Raw genomic sequence first — 16,235 nt, forward strand, 5'->3', positions numbered from 1 at the left:
TAAACATGGTGTCCATCTTGGAGTGCTATTCTACATAATCTATCATTGTTTTACTGTTCTAAGATTACTATAACCAGGCCTTTCTGAGTAGTAAACTGACATTTGCAACCCCGTCAAAACTGCAAATAGTACGGGGCTTGGAAGGAACATATTTGTGACCCCTACAGGAAGGTATCAGTGTCTTCCCAAATGGGAAACTATTTTTTTTAAACCAGCATAGGTCCCTTTATTGGACACATGTTACTTTTTTAAATAAAAGTTTCTTGTTTGAATATGCAAATGGGACAGAAGTGTCTATGCCTTGCATGCCTCTTTCTCTGCATTTGCAGCTAATCACAGGGGATCGCAAACTGCAAGGAGAGGAGTTGGCCTAAAGGGTAGGGTGGTCGACCTCAAATCTGGGGAACCGGGTTTGAGCCTCGGCAATGACGCTGAACATCCTGTGATTATGGGCAAATCACTTAATCTCCCCGTGAGATGAATGAATGTGTCCCCATGTAATGCAACTGGTGCTATGGTTCTGATACCCGTTTCGAGTCAAGTTCGCACTATTCAAAATTCTGTAAAAAAAAACAAAAAAAACACCTCATTGATATACATTTGGCAGAATATTCTGTCGCCCCCTGCAAATGTACAATTTGCAGTGTGATCGATTAATACATTACGAACCAGTCTGTGCACATTGCATATCTCTTCTCTGTGAATAGGAGCAGTACATTAGGCCCAAATGTGTTAAGTGAGCCTTAATCCACCCTTTATAGGCGATGACAGAGCAGTATATTGGATACCTTATTTGCAAGATTCTGTCATAAAAACCCAAACTTCAACCTTAATTGGAAGTCCCTTGTGGAATGGAGAATATTGAATAGTTTCCTACATTGGACTCTGTCCTGCCAGGAATTACATTTTACAAGGAAATCAGATATCCCACAGCTGAAATGGGTGCACGAAGTGTGCATGGATGACTTTGCAGATGGGGAGTGCTGTAGGGTCATAAAATCTGATAACCAAAAGCCTAAATATGTATAACTATATGTCTCGTCAGTGGCTGCCCGCCCTATCTTCCAGCACACCCCGTCTCAGTATTTTTAGAAAAAAACGGATTTTTTTTTACTACTATACATCTATACCGTGTTGGCCTGGCTATAACCATCTAATGTGTTTAGTGGCCTTTGCAGTGGCATCTGTGTTTTGCAGGACATTGCTGCCCCATCAGTTTTTCTGGGGAGAAATCCTTTGATTTTGCAACGGCAGGTCCCGGGTCTGCTTTATAGAAGCTAAACAACAGGGTCACCAGAACATACCCATGCTTTAGGCCCCTTATAGTTTAACGGAGTCAACTATAAGCCTCATTTTATTTGCACCTAAGTATAGCTATCCATAACTCTGATAGCTTTAAGAAGTCCGCTGTCTGTTTCACCTCTGCAGTATATAGGACAAGTCGCTGTATCCCCCGCTGAATGCTGCGCTTTAATCATACTGCTTAATCTGAGGAAGTGGATACAGCAAGGAGAAACCCTATGCAAATATTGCCTTATGAACCACATTTTGTGTCAAATCCTGCATGAAAAAAAGGAGAAAAACCCCTGCCTGCTACCCTTATGTAAAGCTCCTCTAACAACAGCCAAGCAATTGCCTTTTCGTCGATGTTTAGCAAAGCCACCAGCCTACTGTCCGTTCGCGGGCTGCAAAATGGAACCCTTCGAAGGCCCTGGGCAATACTTTGTCAAACACTGAATTAGACAGGGGTGCAAACCATTGCAACCAATATTGTGTATAATTCTCAAAGGCTGTCACTGGAGACCATGTGGGCTAGGAGTCCCAGTCTGCCTGCAGCTGCCCAAAGCCGTTACACTTCTCTCTATCCTAAAATATGGTGAAGGTATTGGAGCACTCTAGTGGCAGCATGGACAAATGATCTTTCTGACAATCCCCTTCCTAAATGAGGCAGATTGGGATCAACATACAAAGATTTTATATATCTATCCATTTTTCCTGATTAACTTGATTGACACAATTATCGCCATGAGTTTTGCCTAGTCTATTTGTATTCAGAATTGATGGCGATGTGTTTTGCTTTGAAATCAATTAACTCTCATTCGGTTGTTTCTCTATGAAATCTAGTTTGACTTTCCAAATGTCTTTTCTATAATTCCTAAGTATATACTGATCAGAATCCAGGTTACCCAGGATTGTCCCTTATGTCTAAGGACACATATTGCATAAAAAAGGTGATGTTTGCTCTAAACACTTAGCTTTAACTTTCACGGATACATTTGAATTTGAGCAGGCGGATTGTTACGTCCTAAAATACCAAAAGTATATGTCTTATGCAATTTATTCTAAAATTATGACACAGCTCTCCATTAGTTGATACGAAGTATACAATAAGACACAAAAAATTCTTACGGAGAACCTATGCCACACCAACAGTTATGTTTTGTTATGTTACAACAATTTATTGTGCGCACTACTACTCGAAGGTGTCTAGGCGCTCGCGGTCTCCAAGAGAACTGAAAAGAAGAACTAGAATCTGAAAAGTCAAGTTTTAAGCGACTTCCTGAACTCAAACAGGGAGGGGGATTTCCTACGAGGGAGTACAAGAGCATTCCACTCCTTAATAGTATTATAGCTGAAACTCCTTCCTCCCAAATTAGATCTTTTAATTCTGGGGATGAGCATCAGGAAGGCATTGGCTGAGCAAAGCGCTCTGTTGGGAGAGTACCAGCCAAACAAATCTTTCAGGAAGCGTGGTCCATCTCCATGCAAGGCCTTAAAGGCTATGCAGAGAGCCTTGAACTTAGTCCGCTGGCCGACCGGTAACCAGTGTAAATCCCTAATACCTGCACTGATGGACTGATATTTAGAGACATCCAGGACCAGTCTAGCTGCGGCGTTCTGTACAGCCTGCAGCCTTCTAAGTAAATTGGACTGCAGATTGATATACAGTCCATTACAGTAATCCAGTTTGGATAACACCAGGGAGGTCATAACAGTCTTTCTAGAGCTTATAGGGATGAACGGCAGAATTTTCCATACCATTTTAATAGTAAGAAAAGAGGAAGAGATCACCTTAGAAACTTGGGCCTTCATATTAAGTTTCTCATCTATAATGACCCCCAGATTTTTAGCCTTATTCACTGGTGTTGGAATAATGCCCAGTGTATCTGGTCACCAGGCTGGAGACCACTGAGGGGAAGACTGCCAAACAGCACCACCTCAGTTTTTCCTGAGTTCAGCTTGAGGCAATGTCTCCCCTTCCAGTTGCTCAAGGAGACCATGCAATCATGGAGTTTGGTTGAATAGTTAATGTCCTTATCCACAGCTGAGATAACCAACTGAGTATCGTCAGCATAAGACGTTGGACATAGGTTAAAACTCCTAATCAGAGGGGCTAATTCCGAGACGTAAATATTAAACAACGTGGGGCTCAGAGAGGACCCCTGTGTCACCCCGCATGGGAGGGTAAAAGGTGCAGATTTAAAGTTGCCCAATTGCACCGTCTGTGTTCGATCCGAAAGGAAAGATGTTAGGAGGGAGAGGGCCCTTCCTCCTATCCCGATGGTTTGAAGGCGGTTGACTAGACTCATATGGTCTACGGTATCAAACGCAGCGGACAAGTCAAGGAGAACAAGGGCGGCCGACCCTCCACCATCTAGTGTTTTACGGATCTCCTCCGTGGTTTTTATAAGAGCTGTCTCAGTACTATGACCAGCTCTGAACCCAAACTGACTCTGATCCAGGATTTCATTCCCCGCAATAAAGTTGGAACGTTCAGTATTTAACTGTTTCTCAAAGATTTTCGCGGGAATAGGAAGTCTGGCTTGCGTTGACCCCACCCACTTTGCGAGCTACGCTAAGTGACAAACCCCCACAGCGGACTTTGCATGTATGATTTGGACCTGTAGTAGGATAGGTACATATTGGAGGGGCATTTTTGTAGAACTGGCACGTACGACCAACTGCAAATTGAACTATTTCCCCTATTGGCATTGCTGGGACATGTTCTCAACATGCCTAAAACATCACGCCGGTTTGTCACGGTAGCATTACTCCTTGCCAAAAGGGAATTAGCTTTACACTGGGGAAGCAAGCACACACCCACAGTAGAGAAATGGATTAGAAGTATGATTTTCTGTGATACAAATAGCAAACTCTAGGCTGCACTACAGCCTCCCACGTCTAGGCCTCGTGATACCTGGCAACCTCTGAGGGACTACTTGCGTACACGCAACTCTTCAGAGGAATCCCATTGAACGCATATGTCACTTGTTCCCTATTAGGAGAGATATTGGTAAACAGGAAATAATGAACGTTGAAATGGGTTGAACAGGATTATTAAGCGAGATACACCTGCATCGAACTGTAACATGCGGTTTATACCAACTCCTGCTTCAACTGTTCTCTGTCTTAAAACAGCAGAGCAAATTATGGAGTAAAATTCTTTATCCAGTGTTTCGGTCCTGCTTTTCTAGCGGTTCTGTCCCTTTATCTTGGAAAGGGAGCATCTTGGTTCCGTTATTTAAAAAAGGGAACAGAGCTCTTCCTCAAAATTACCGACAAATCGCCTTACTAGATGCCATAGGCAAGGTCTTTTCAAAATGTCTCCTTAGACTTATCAACGATTGGGTGTCTAGGGCTTCAATTTTGCCTTTTGAACAAACAGGCTTTAGACAAAAGCATGGCACCCTGGATAATTTGACTGCACTCCAGGTTATATCGGAGAAATACGTTAAAGTCCGTGGAGGTCGAGTTTATGGAGCATTTATCGACTTCTCCACGGCTTTTGACAAAGTAGACAGAAAATTACTGTGGGGAAAGTTATTTGATTTAGGGATGCCTACTTTTCTTATTAAATTAGTTCACGCCCTGCACTCTGATACTTGGTGCAGAGTGCTGTTGGGTGGGGAAAGAGGTTTATCCAGAATTATTCCTACAGCGAATGGGTTAAAGCAGGGTTGCCTATTGGCTCCTCTGCTATTTTCCCTTTATATAGCGGATTTACCCAAGGTTCTCTCTGCAAGTACAGGTATTGCCCCAATCCTGGGGGGCTCCCCAATTGTGTGTCTGATGTATGCCGACGACAAAATTTAGTCCTTGACCTAACGCCTAATGGGCTGAATAATCGTCTGCAAGCCTTATATAAGTTTGCAGAAAAACATTATCTACTGATAAATATCGCTAAGAGTAAAGTGATGTGTATGTCTGGTAGGAAGAGACCTAAATTTGTGAATTTCTCCTGGACAGTGGGGGGACAAAATTGGAAGTTGTGAAATCCTATACCTTTCTTGGTAAAATTGTCATGAGCAATCTAAGTGAAAAAGCTCATATAGCCAATAACATCCGGAAAGCTATTGTTCAGGGCAAGAGTTTGATATCCCTATATAAGGCCACAGGCAGAAGACATTTCTCGATATTGCTAGATGTATATCGAGCTAAAATCCCAGCCTCCTTACTCTATGGCATAGAGTTAACTGACATAAAAAGTTGGAGTTTCTTAAACTCCACGGAAGGGAAAATTTTACGTAGCCTTTTATCGGTCAATACAGCTAGTTCTACAAATGTTTTTAGACAGGAATTTGGCTTACGTAGCAGCTGGGTTCAAGGACTAGCGGGGATCGTGCGCTGGGTTTTTAGCCTAGCAAAGAGTGAGCCAGGCACGTTAAGACATTTAATAAAAAATGAGTTGCTGGGTCTCCTTAATGACTATTCTCTAATTATAAAATTTTTTAGATATGCGGTGAGTCAATTACAATTAGATGAAGCTGTTTTATTTTCTTTATCTCCATATCAGTTAAAAACCCTTTTGAAATATACTTCTTGGGAATTAGGGTTTAGACTGGATAGAGAGCTTCGAATCTTGAAAAAGGGCACTAATCCAGCCATTGACTCTTGTCTGGTTAGGAAAGCACAACCTTATGTTCACTGGAATATACCTCATGGTGTAAGGCGTCTTATATTTCTAGTAAGACAGGATTTACTTCCCTTGAAATCGCTCCTATCCAGATGGTACGGCTTTTCAGCGGTTTGTGACTTATGTCACGTGAAAACTCAAGACTTACTGCATGTAGTGTTTGTTTGCCGAGCTTTAATGTCATTTAGGCGTAAATGGCTAAAACCCATCTGCCTGCAATTGAATATCTTATCTGCCCCTGACTTTATTTTTGCCATGAATAATCCCCCTAACGAAATGTTTTGTTTTAAATTATATAATTTTTTTAAATGTTTTTTGAATTTGTATTAAGGTGGTATTATAAGAGATTTTGTGTAATTTTGTACATCTGATGTTTTCCATGTCATATTATGTATTTCTCTTATGTATTTTATTCACGATTTATTTGAATGTATACCTTGTCTACTTTTTATGTGGACCTCATATGAGTACCGTAATCATAAATAAATAAAATGAAAATGAATGTGATACAAATAGCAAACTCTATGCTGCACTACAGCCTCCCACGTCTAGGCCTCGTGATACCTAGCAACCTCTGAGGGACTACTTGCGTACACACAACTCTTCAGAGGAATCCCATTGAACGCATATGTCACTTGTTCCCTATTAGGAGAGATATTGGTAAACAGGAAATAATGAACGTTGAAATGGGTTGAACAGGATTATTAAGCGAGATACACCTGCATCGAACTGTAACATGTGGTATATACCAACTCCTGCTTCAAACTGTTATGAGTAATTTAAGCTGACTCCTAACATGAATGTTGTTTTTCCATTATGAATGATATGTAAGTCGTCTGTGATGTTTACTTGAATGCTTCTGCTCATGTAACCATTTAAGATGACATAGTATGTATGTATGGCACCTTGAGAAGTTGAGCAAAAAAATGAGTTTTTAAAAAAAGTATACAATAAGACTGAAAGAAGAAACAAGCCTTTTCCAATATGCAAACAAATGTCCACTCTTTGCCTTAGACTTAAAATCCAAGTTGTTATAATTTTCAAGAAAGGGATAATAATAATGGGCCCGATTCACAGAACTAATCTGAGACAAAATCCTAAACTTACTACTGTTGGTATTCACAGAAGGCACTTACAACTTTTGGTATTCACAGAAGGCGTTTAGTAGTAGTAAAGTTAGGACTCCTAACTTTACTACTACTAAATGCCTTCTGTGAATACCAAAAGTAGTAAGTTTAACCAAAAGTAGCAAGTGTAACCAAAAGTAGTAAGTGCATTCTGTGAATACCAAAAGGGGTAAGTGCCTTCTGTGAATACCAAAAGTAGTACATTTAGGATTTGGCTTTGTATTACCACTTTTGGCTTTATATATTGATCCTAATCTCTCACTGTTTGATTGCTTACTATCTGCAAAAGTTATACCCTCCATGTCAGATATCTGGACTGAATCAAAGATTACCATGTTTCTTATCATGAACTCTGTTTTTTATCATGTCCTCTGCATTTTAGACTAATTCTTATCTCTCAGCTTTTCATACACCATGTTTTCATGACTAATTGTGTATGGAACGTTGCCTCGCCGTAATCACTATACAAATACTATCTCTTACGCATGCTCAAGTTACGATTGGACTCATCACGACGTTCTTGTTCACTCTAAATTGTCAGCTCACATTGAGGATTTATTCGATTGAGATTTGGGAAACAGGCCGCTTCTGACTAGTGTCCTCCGGCATTCTTTTATTACTATTTAGGCCTCTCTCCTTTCACATAGTATTATACTCATGCGCCGATTCCTGACTTTCTGGTCCCTTTTAATTGCTTTGCGCTTTTTTCCGTGTGCTACGGCACTTACTTGACCCAGTATGTCTTTAGAGGTTTACGTTGCAGGCCTTTGAATCTTGGCATCTACACAACGTACGGAAAGTGGAATTTAACCACTTCCGCTTCCGGTTTCACATGTCCGCATCCGGAAGACGGAACAGTTGCAGCTTTGAATTCGTACACGTCTTCTGTTGCAAGTAAGTCTGCTGGCCTCGTTTTAATTCTTGGTTACTATCCGCTCCGCTTAAATGTCCTTTAAACACCGTAGCTTATTTCAGCCTCCGTTTGTGTTTTTGCAGCCGGCGCCTTAAACGCGGGGGGTTATCCGCTCCCACATATGCCATATTTACAGAAGCTTTGACAACTCCTTTGGATTTTCAATTCAACAGAGTTCAGTAAATATCCTATTCCTGGCGCTCTTTCTCACACGTTTACTGTTCATTTTAGGCACCACCTCTCATGAACGTACCTTACTTTTTTCTCCTAATTTTCTGTCACTTCAGATAGCATTACCTTCTGAGGGTGAACGAATTCAGTTTCACCAGCTTTTACGCTTTGGCAAACCAGACTAATTTTCTAGGACCCAGGGACACATTTGAATCAACCCTTGATCTGGTGAGCTAAACATTATTTACTCGTAAGAGTTAGTTTCCTAGTAGGGCTATTCTTATCTGCCTAACCCGTCAAACCTAGATTGGGTAATTACTAGCTTGTATTCTCCCCCTTTTCTGTCCTTTATTCCACCTCTCCAAGTCCTTCTTCTTCAGCACGTTCACATCGCCATTTGAGTCCTGGGCCCTGCCGGGTCATAAGTATCACCGGCGGAGCGGTGAGCTACATGCCCCCTTTTGTCTTTCTTCTCCTATCTTTGCCAGTTTGGGCTTCTCCTTCTTACTTTGTCTCTTCTTTGTATTTCCCTCTTTCATTTTAGACTTCCCTAGAGACTGATTTTTTCATCATAGGTATGATCTACCTTTTGACCTCTCTTTACACAGAGCACATGCATGGTTTTAATATCCGAACACTTCCTCCACCAGTCCTTTGTATGGCACGAAAAGCTTATACTGTTCCATCTAAACTTTGACATGCCATGAGTTAGCGGGCCATCTACCCCTTTCAACCATTTGTCCCCCCGTCCTTCACAGACACACTTCTTTGTCACACTACCTTCAGATGGTAGGTCCTCCGAACACAGCAAATATTCCTTTGGTTTGGGTTCTCAATCATGGACTGTCTCTTTTGGAGACTTGTCATAGGATACCGTTTTAATTCTGTATATTGTCTGGTGTTCCACCAATATCCCTTTTATCTTCCCCAGCCCTGAGGAGTCGCGGGAGAACAATCCCACATGCTTTGAAGAACATTAAAACATTGTATTTCTCACAAACCAGATGATGAATTTCTTGTTTATCTACAGGCTTTGTTTTTAATTGTACAAGTGTCTACACATACCCATTGTGTTATATGTAACTGTTGTGTGTAAGGGTATCCTGTTGCGAATTTCTAGTGTGCTGGCCTCGGCTGACACACAGTTGAGGGGTTACAGGGCTTATCCCCTCACCCTTTTTGCACCACATTCCTACCCAAGATTTTCAGACCTATTTGCATCTACATTCAGCAGTGCACCTTTTTTCCCTGACTAAAAACCCTTTTTAATTACAGTAGGGTATGGTATCCATGCTGTCTCCACTCATTACTGATCTCCAGTTCATGCTGATGGATTACAGGAAGAGATTTCCAAATCAAGCTTCCGGCCAAGAACCAGTTCTGGTGCCTCCACCTCAGGTTCAGTCTGCTGGTCCAATTGCCCCTCCGTTGCCTCAAGCTCCGATTCCAGAACCAGCGGAGCCTCAACACCATGTGGTCACTGTTCAAGATGACTCATCTGATGATGACGAAGGCACAATCTCAGTCCCAGATCCAGATAGGGAATGGGATGATTATATTATTCCTAATCCTGCTTCTCCACCTCCAGATCCAGCTGATTCGCCTCCAGCAGATATTGTAGGTTTTCATAATTTGATGGAAAGAGCTTCCAAACGTTTCGATCTTCCAGTGCCATCAGTACAATCGGAATGTTTTCTTTATGATTTCAAAGAACCTTATAGAAAATCTGTTTGTTCCATCCCAATTGTGAGCCACGTCTGGGATGAGGGAATAGAGGTTATGAAATCTCCGGCAACTGTCATGCTTTTTCTTCCTTGGCTGGAGAAGAAATACAAAGCTCCATAGGATAGCCCCACTTGTCTGGTCAGCCAGCCAAAACCTGACTCTGTTATTTCCCAAGCGGCCCAAAGAAAATCAAAGAATCCGTCGGCGCCCCTCACCACACCACCGGATAAGGAGGGTAGACGACTATATAACGTGGGGAAGAGGTTTTCTTCTATGTCCTACCTCCTGGTCAGAGCGGCTAACGCCTTTGCGATTTTGGGACAATATGATTGCCAGATGTGGTGTGACCTATCCCCATATTTGGACCAGCTACCCGAAGATTCAAAGGCTGACGCCAAGAAAATTCTGGAGGAGGGAGAGATTTCCTCCTCGGAAATTATTGATTGCGCAATGGACATTGCTGCAACAGCTTTCTGCTCTCTGGCAGGAGCAGCAGTTCTTAGACGGCAAGGCTGGCTTTGGGCCACCTGGTTTCGCCCGGAAGTACAAAACAAAATCCTAGATCTGCGGTTTGATGGAGAGATGCTTTTTGGTAAGCATATTGGCAAAAGGACATGGAAACTGGGGACTTTGCAATACCGCAAGGTTCCTTTCCGTGGAGCGAGAGGAAGAGGGTTTTCATCATATAGGGGTGGATATCAGCAGCAGCGCCATTCTTCCTATTCACAGCCATCGCAATCTTACAGACCCCAGTACTCTCAAAGGTAAGGTCAGTCGTCGTGTTTCTCTCGCCAATCCTCTAGAGGATGTCAAGGGTGTCAGGGGAGAGATTCCTCTAAGCGCCAATAGCAGTTTCCAGGCTCTGTCTACTATTCCTTCGTCCCCTGTAACACCAGGGGATGGAGGGGGGGGGGGGCAGGATATCACAATGCTTCCACAACTGGCAACTCATAACATCAGACCGATGGGTCCTCAATATCATCCGTTTTGGTCCTACACTGGAGTTCCAACATCGTCCACCCTCCAAAGCCCCTCACGCCACCGAGTTAAAACATCTACATCTTCTACGTCTAGAAGCTCAACTACTACTTCTCAAAGGAGCGATAGAGCCAGTACCTCTGTCTCAGCGAGGCAAAGGATTCTATTCGAGGTTCTTCCTCGTCTGCAAGACCGTAGACAAGTAGCGCCCAATCAACACCTATCTCATAAAGCTCTTGTTTCAGATGGTATTACATGGCCACCCTGGATCTCGAGGACGTATTCTTCCATGTTCCCATCCACCCAGCCCACAGGAAGTTTTTACGCTTTACAGTAGCCAAGAGCCACTTCCAATTCAAAGTCCTGCCTTTCGGACTCAGATCGAGGCCGCGGATATTCACAAAAGTCTAAGCCCCAGTTGCAGCATTTCTCAGAAAACAAATGCTAGAAGTGTTTTGTTATCTGGACGACTGGTTGGTGAAAGCACCGTCTTCTCAGACAGCATCAGAAGCAGTTGAAAGCTGTATTCAACTCTTCAATGATCAAGGACTTTAACTCCAGAAGGAGAAGTCGGTTCTCTGTCCTTCCAGGTCGGCCAAGTTTCTGGGGGCAGTTCTGGACACAGCTTGTTTCAAAGCTTTTCCATCAGAGGAAAGGCAGCAAAAACTGAAAAACCTCCGCCCGTCAATTACAAGCAAGACCGTCTCTATCTGTCCGCCTTTACAAATCTCTTCTAGGATCTATCTCATCTTGCATTCCCTTAATTCTGCATTGCAGGCTTTGAATGCGGCCGCTCCAAGAACAGCTGGACTTGCAGTGGCGTCAAACAGAAGGCTCTTTTGACGACAAAATCATCATCACTCCTCTTATGAAAGGAGCAGCCAGCTGGTGGATGGTCAGAGAGAACCTCTCCAGGGTCTCACCTTCACAGTCACTCCAGCTCCCCTGATACTTACCACAGACGCCTCTCTGGATGACTGGGGAGCGGTCTTGCAGGACCTTCAAGTGAGTGGCCACTGGCAACCCGAGCAACGCCTCCTCCACATCAACCTTCTGGAGCTCAAGGCAATTCGTCTAGCTTTACAGGCTTTTCTTCCAAGAATCCAAAATTCCACCGTCCTGGTCCATACAGACAACACAATGGCCATGCATTATGTGAACAAACAGGGAGGAACAAGGTCTCAGCTGCTGTCCAAGGAGGCTCAGGAGATTTGGGAGTGGGTTATTCATCACCAAATCTCTCTTTCGGCGGAACATCTTCCGGGTACCCTCAACACGACAGCAGATACGTTGAGTCGTCTAAAAGCTATGTGTCACAAGTGGGAATTTGACCAGCACACACTGGAGAGAGTTTTCAATCATTGGGGCACTCCGTCCATAGACCTGTTCGCCACCCCAGAGAACACGAAATGCCACTTCTACGCAAGTAGGGAACACCATCGGAGATCATTGGGAATGTGCTTTCGATGGCCTGGTCAGGCGCCTTGGTTTACGCTTTTCCTCCGATTCCTCTAATCCCAAGATTGCTCAGAAATGCAGAATGATTCTGGTGGCCCCGGAGTGGCCTTGCCAGTTTTAGTTTACAGAACTTCTCATGCTCTCCCAGGATCATCCAATTCACCTGCGTCCAATTCCCTATCTATTGACGATGTCCCAGGGCCAAGTGGTACACCCGGATCCAAGCTCACTTCAGTTGTTAGCGTGGCTCCTGAGCACAGTGAGTTTCAAAGCTTGAATATCCCTCAAGAATGTAGAGAGGTGCTAGCTCAGGCCCGTGCACCAAGTAGGAATATGACCTATTGTTCAAAGTGGAACGTTTCTGCTTGTGGTGCCACCAAGAGAACATTCATCCTTTCTCCTCTGCTTCTCATCAGATCTTGCCTTACATTTTGACTCTGGCCAAGTCAGGTCTTGCCCATTCTTCTATCAAGGTGCACCTGGCTGCTATCTCTAGATTCAGACGGACAGTTTCTGGCCCTTCCCACTGGTCTGCAAGAATTGTAAAACTATTTTTAAAAGTACTCTTTAGGGTTTTTCTAGTTAGACCTCCGCCACCCATGTGGCAACTCAACTTGGTCCTTGCTCAACTCATGAGACCTCCTTTTGAGCCTTTTTATAGGGAGGCTCTTAAGTTTCTCTCATGGAAAATGGCCCTCCTTCTCACTTTAACATCAGCCACGAGGGTTGGTGAACTTCAAGCTGTCACTATTAGAGATCAGTTCTTACAATTTAAGAAGGAGACTCTCATTCTGAGAACAAATAGAAAATTCATTCCGAAGGTCCCTTGGGATTTTCATTTGAATGAGCCGGTCATTCTGAAATCTTTTTTTTAGCGACCTACAGCTCCAGCGGAGAGGTCTCTTAATTCTTTGGATGTCCAAAGATGTTTAAAATTCTATCTCCAACGCACTAAGGACTTCAGGAGATCTACTCGACTCTTTGTCGCTTTTAATGCACCTCGGAAAGGTTTCCCCCTTTCAAAACAAGGGGTTGCACGTTGGATTGCCAGCGCGATCCAATACTGTCACCAAGCGGCTGGTAAGCCCCTAGCAGAGCAGGTCCGGGCTCACTCCCCAAGATCAGTATCATCGTCTGCTGCTCTTATCACTGGAGTGCCGATCAAGGACATTTGCAGGGCAGCTACATGGAGCAGTGCACATACCTTCACGAAACACTACTGCTTGGACTCTTCCACGCGGAGTGAGGCGGCAGTGGGACAGGCAGTCCTGAGGAACCTCTTCCAGTGAGCGGTGAGCTTTCCCGTCTAACCCTCCTTCCTGTTATTGGTGTTGCACATTTTGTATCAAACAATCTTTACTGTCTAGTGTTTGAATAACTAGTTATTACTTATTATGATATAGACACAAAGTGATTCCATGGTTTATTACACAAAATGTGCATTGTTGCTAACTGCTAGCTACTCTAATCTAAGCTATGGGACTCTATGAAAGTTCCAATACTGGAGTGAGAAAACAAGTTACTTACCTGTAACTTTGGTTCTCCAGTATTGGTAACTTTCATAGATTCCCATGCGCCCACCCTCCTCCCCTGGGAAAGCGCAGCCTTCAGCATATTTTTTTATACTGTTACACAACAGCTATGAAAATCTGAGGCTCTGAGACTCTCTCAGGAAAGTTCTATGGGGTGAGGCTAATCTGATTGGTTTTTGCATTACTTTGGTCTCTTTTACAAAAAGAGGTGGATATGCTACAAAATGAGATGAGGCCTAGGCCTTTTCTTTCTCTGTTGTACCTACTGCTGTGTTATTTTTTATTTACCGAGACTCCCATTCAGACGACGGGAAATTATACAAGCTATGGGAATCTATGAAAGTTACCAATATTGGAGAACCAAAGTTACAGGTAAGTAACTTGTCTTCTTATTTTCTTTGCATTCAGCTCCTACGTAAGTGCTTATGGCATGTTCATACCAAGTAAATACATGTTATTCATGCATTTGTGCATTCTTGTTTCATTTTTAAACTATTGCAGCCAAACTAGTTAAGGCGTCATTATCTCTACAATGACATTTTCTTTACCTATCCTTTGTCATTATTTTCATTGAATCCTTTGTGGCTAATCCTTATTACTTATACCTTAAATTTTTCTTTAATTGGTCTGAACTTTACATTCATTATTTGTGGACAATTTTACTGTTCGTTTTAATTCATACTTCCCCTCTGAGCACTTTCATAGTATGCCTTCAGTCTGGTCAAACATTACCAAAAGACAAGGCAAGCTTTCCTTTAAGAAATGTTTGATTTGTCTCTCTTGGGTCTAACCAGGATTTTGTGTGATCTTTAAGGCTGCCATCAGTACCCTTTTTCTTCAGCATGACAGATGGCTTTCTAATAAGTCATTGATATGGACTGAATCTAAAGAGGCGATCTGACGAAGTGCATTGTCATTACATGGTGAATGTACCAAGTTTAAGTAAGCTTTGTTTTTCCTTTTAGATTCTAAGGTAACTCCGACAACTAGAAGAGCCACCTCAGAATCTGTGACATCAGAAAAAACACCATCAACAGCTATGCGGCCTGCTGAACTTAGCCAAGCTGCCCATGCTCAAGTCCCTCGGCTTGCAAAAGGCCCACCGCCACCAACACCTCCAAGAAAGCACCGCGGTATTATTGCCACTCCACCAACCACACCCAGAATGGTTTCAACCCCTTCTCAGCCAGAGGCAGTATCCACTATTGGTGGCTCTTCTGTCATTCAACCTCCAACTCCTTACAAAGTTACAACATCCCATTTTCCAGCTGTAGTCAGAAATGTGCCTTCCACTGATAGGGAGGAGATTTACTCAGTGTCTCCTCAGAGCACTTCTTCGCCATTGCTTTCCCCAACCTCTACTATTCAGACCACAATTCCTACACCCCGTCTTTCTTCCGTCACTGTATCTATAACCTCAGAAGTTCCAATGTCCCCTGGCAGAATGCCCCCTCCACCCCCTTCTGTTTCACAGCTAACTGTGACCCCAAAACCCATGCATGTGTCCAGTGTGCAAAACGCTAAAATATTACCTGTCCCAGAGGAGTTAGTAACGTTACCTGGTTTAACATCGCCTGCACCTTCTGTTACTACTGTCACTCCTGTATCTTCTCCAGTTGCTTCACCTCCACTAGTGACACTCCCTAAACCTTTACCCATTTCTCCCACACGGGACATCCCACCAGTTCCACCATCTTCAATTTCTCCTCCCCTAGTGCCAACTACCCATAAAGGATCCACATCACCTGCACCTACCTATATGGTCACCTCTTTTATTTCCGTGCCACCTAGCACACCTTCTCCAGTTCCCTTGTCCCCCTCCCCAGTGTCACCAACCAGTGAAGAGCCATTGACCCCAGTCAGTCCAATGCCATCAACTTCAGGCAAGACGGTGCCAACCAGGTTTATTGTAAAGAGCGTCACACCAGGCAAGGATGCAAGATACACTCCATCAGGGAGGACAACACCCGCAGGGAAGGATGGTACTGCCCTCCGACAAGGAGTTCCCCAGAAGCCATACACTTTTCTGGATGAGAAAGCAAGGTGAGATTCTGGCAAACCTTCTATTTTTCCAAGATGCTGGTTAGAGAGTAATGTGATCTGAATTGGCATGTTTAGCCTGCACTTGACTTGTACTTTGATAGCTCTTTAAGGAATGAAATGTGGAAATGTTCTTTCTTGCAGCTTGATGAGGAACTCCTTGGTTGTATGCTGTCTTCATCAAAACAGGGGCTGACATTGACAGCAGCTCCACCAACCTTTGACAAATCATTGTGTGTATTATTTATTCAGTATTTGGTTTGCATTGTGATTGTGCTTTAGATGCAAGATAACCACTTCCTGGTGCTAACAATGAAAGAGAAAGGCTGGGATGCAGAAGGGGAGAACATTACAAGCCAGTTAAAAGTTTTAGGATT

At 43.3% G+C, this 16,235-nt stretch overlaps 1 protein-coding gene across 4 annotated transcripts in view; it reads left to right on the forward strand.

Annotated features, from left to right (window-relative positions):
• SPEG (striated muscle enriched protein kinase) overlaps positions 1 to 16,235 on the forward strand; it is a 1,484,310-nt gene that overhangs the window by 1,339,276 nt on the left and 128,799 nt on the right. For all 4 annotated transcript variants that reach the window (XM_078679189.1, XM_078679190.1, XM_078679187.1 and 1 more), the window contains exon 36: positions 14,784 to 15,861. In XM_078679189.1, the coding sequence (XP_078535315.1) occupies positions 14,784 to 15,861 (1,078 nt within the window). The remainder of the gene's footprint in view (positions 1 to 14,783; positions 15,862 to 16,235) is intronic.

This window comes from Lissotriton helveticus, chromosome 3_1, assembly GCF_964261635.1.
Source record: "Lissotriton helveticus chromosome 3_1, aLisHel1.1, whole genome shotgun sequence".
Lineage (NCBI taxonomy): Eukaryota > Metazoa > Chordata > Amphibia > Caudata > Salamandridae > Lissotriton > Lissotriton helveticus.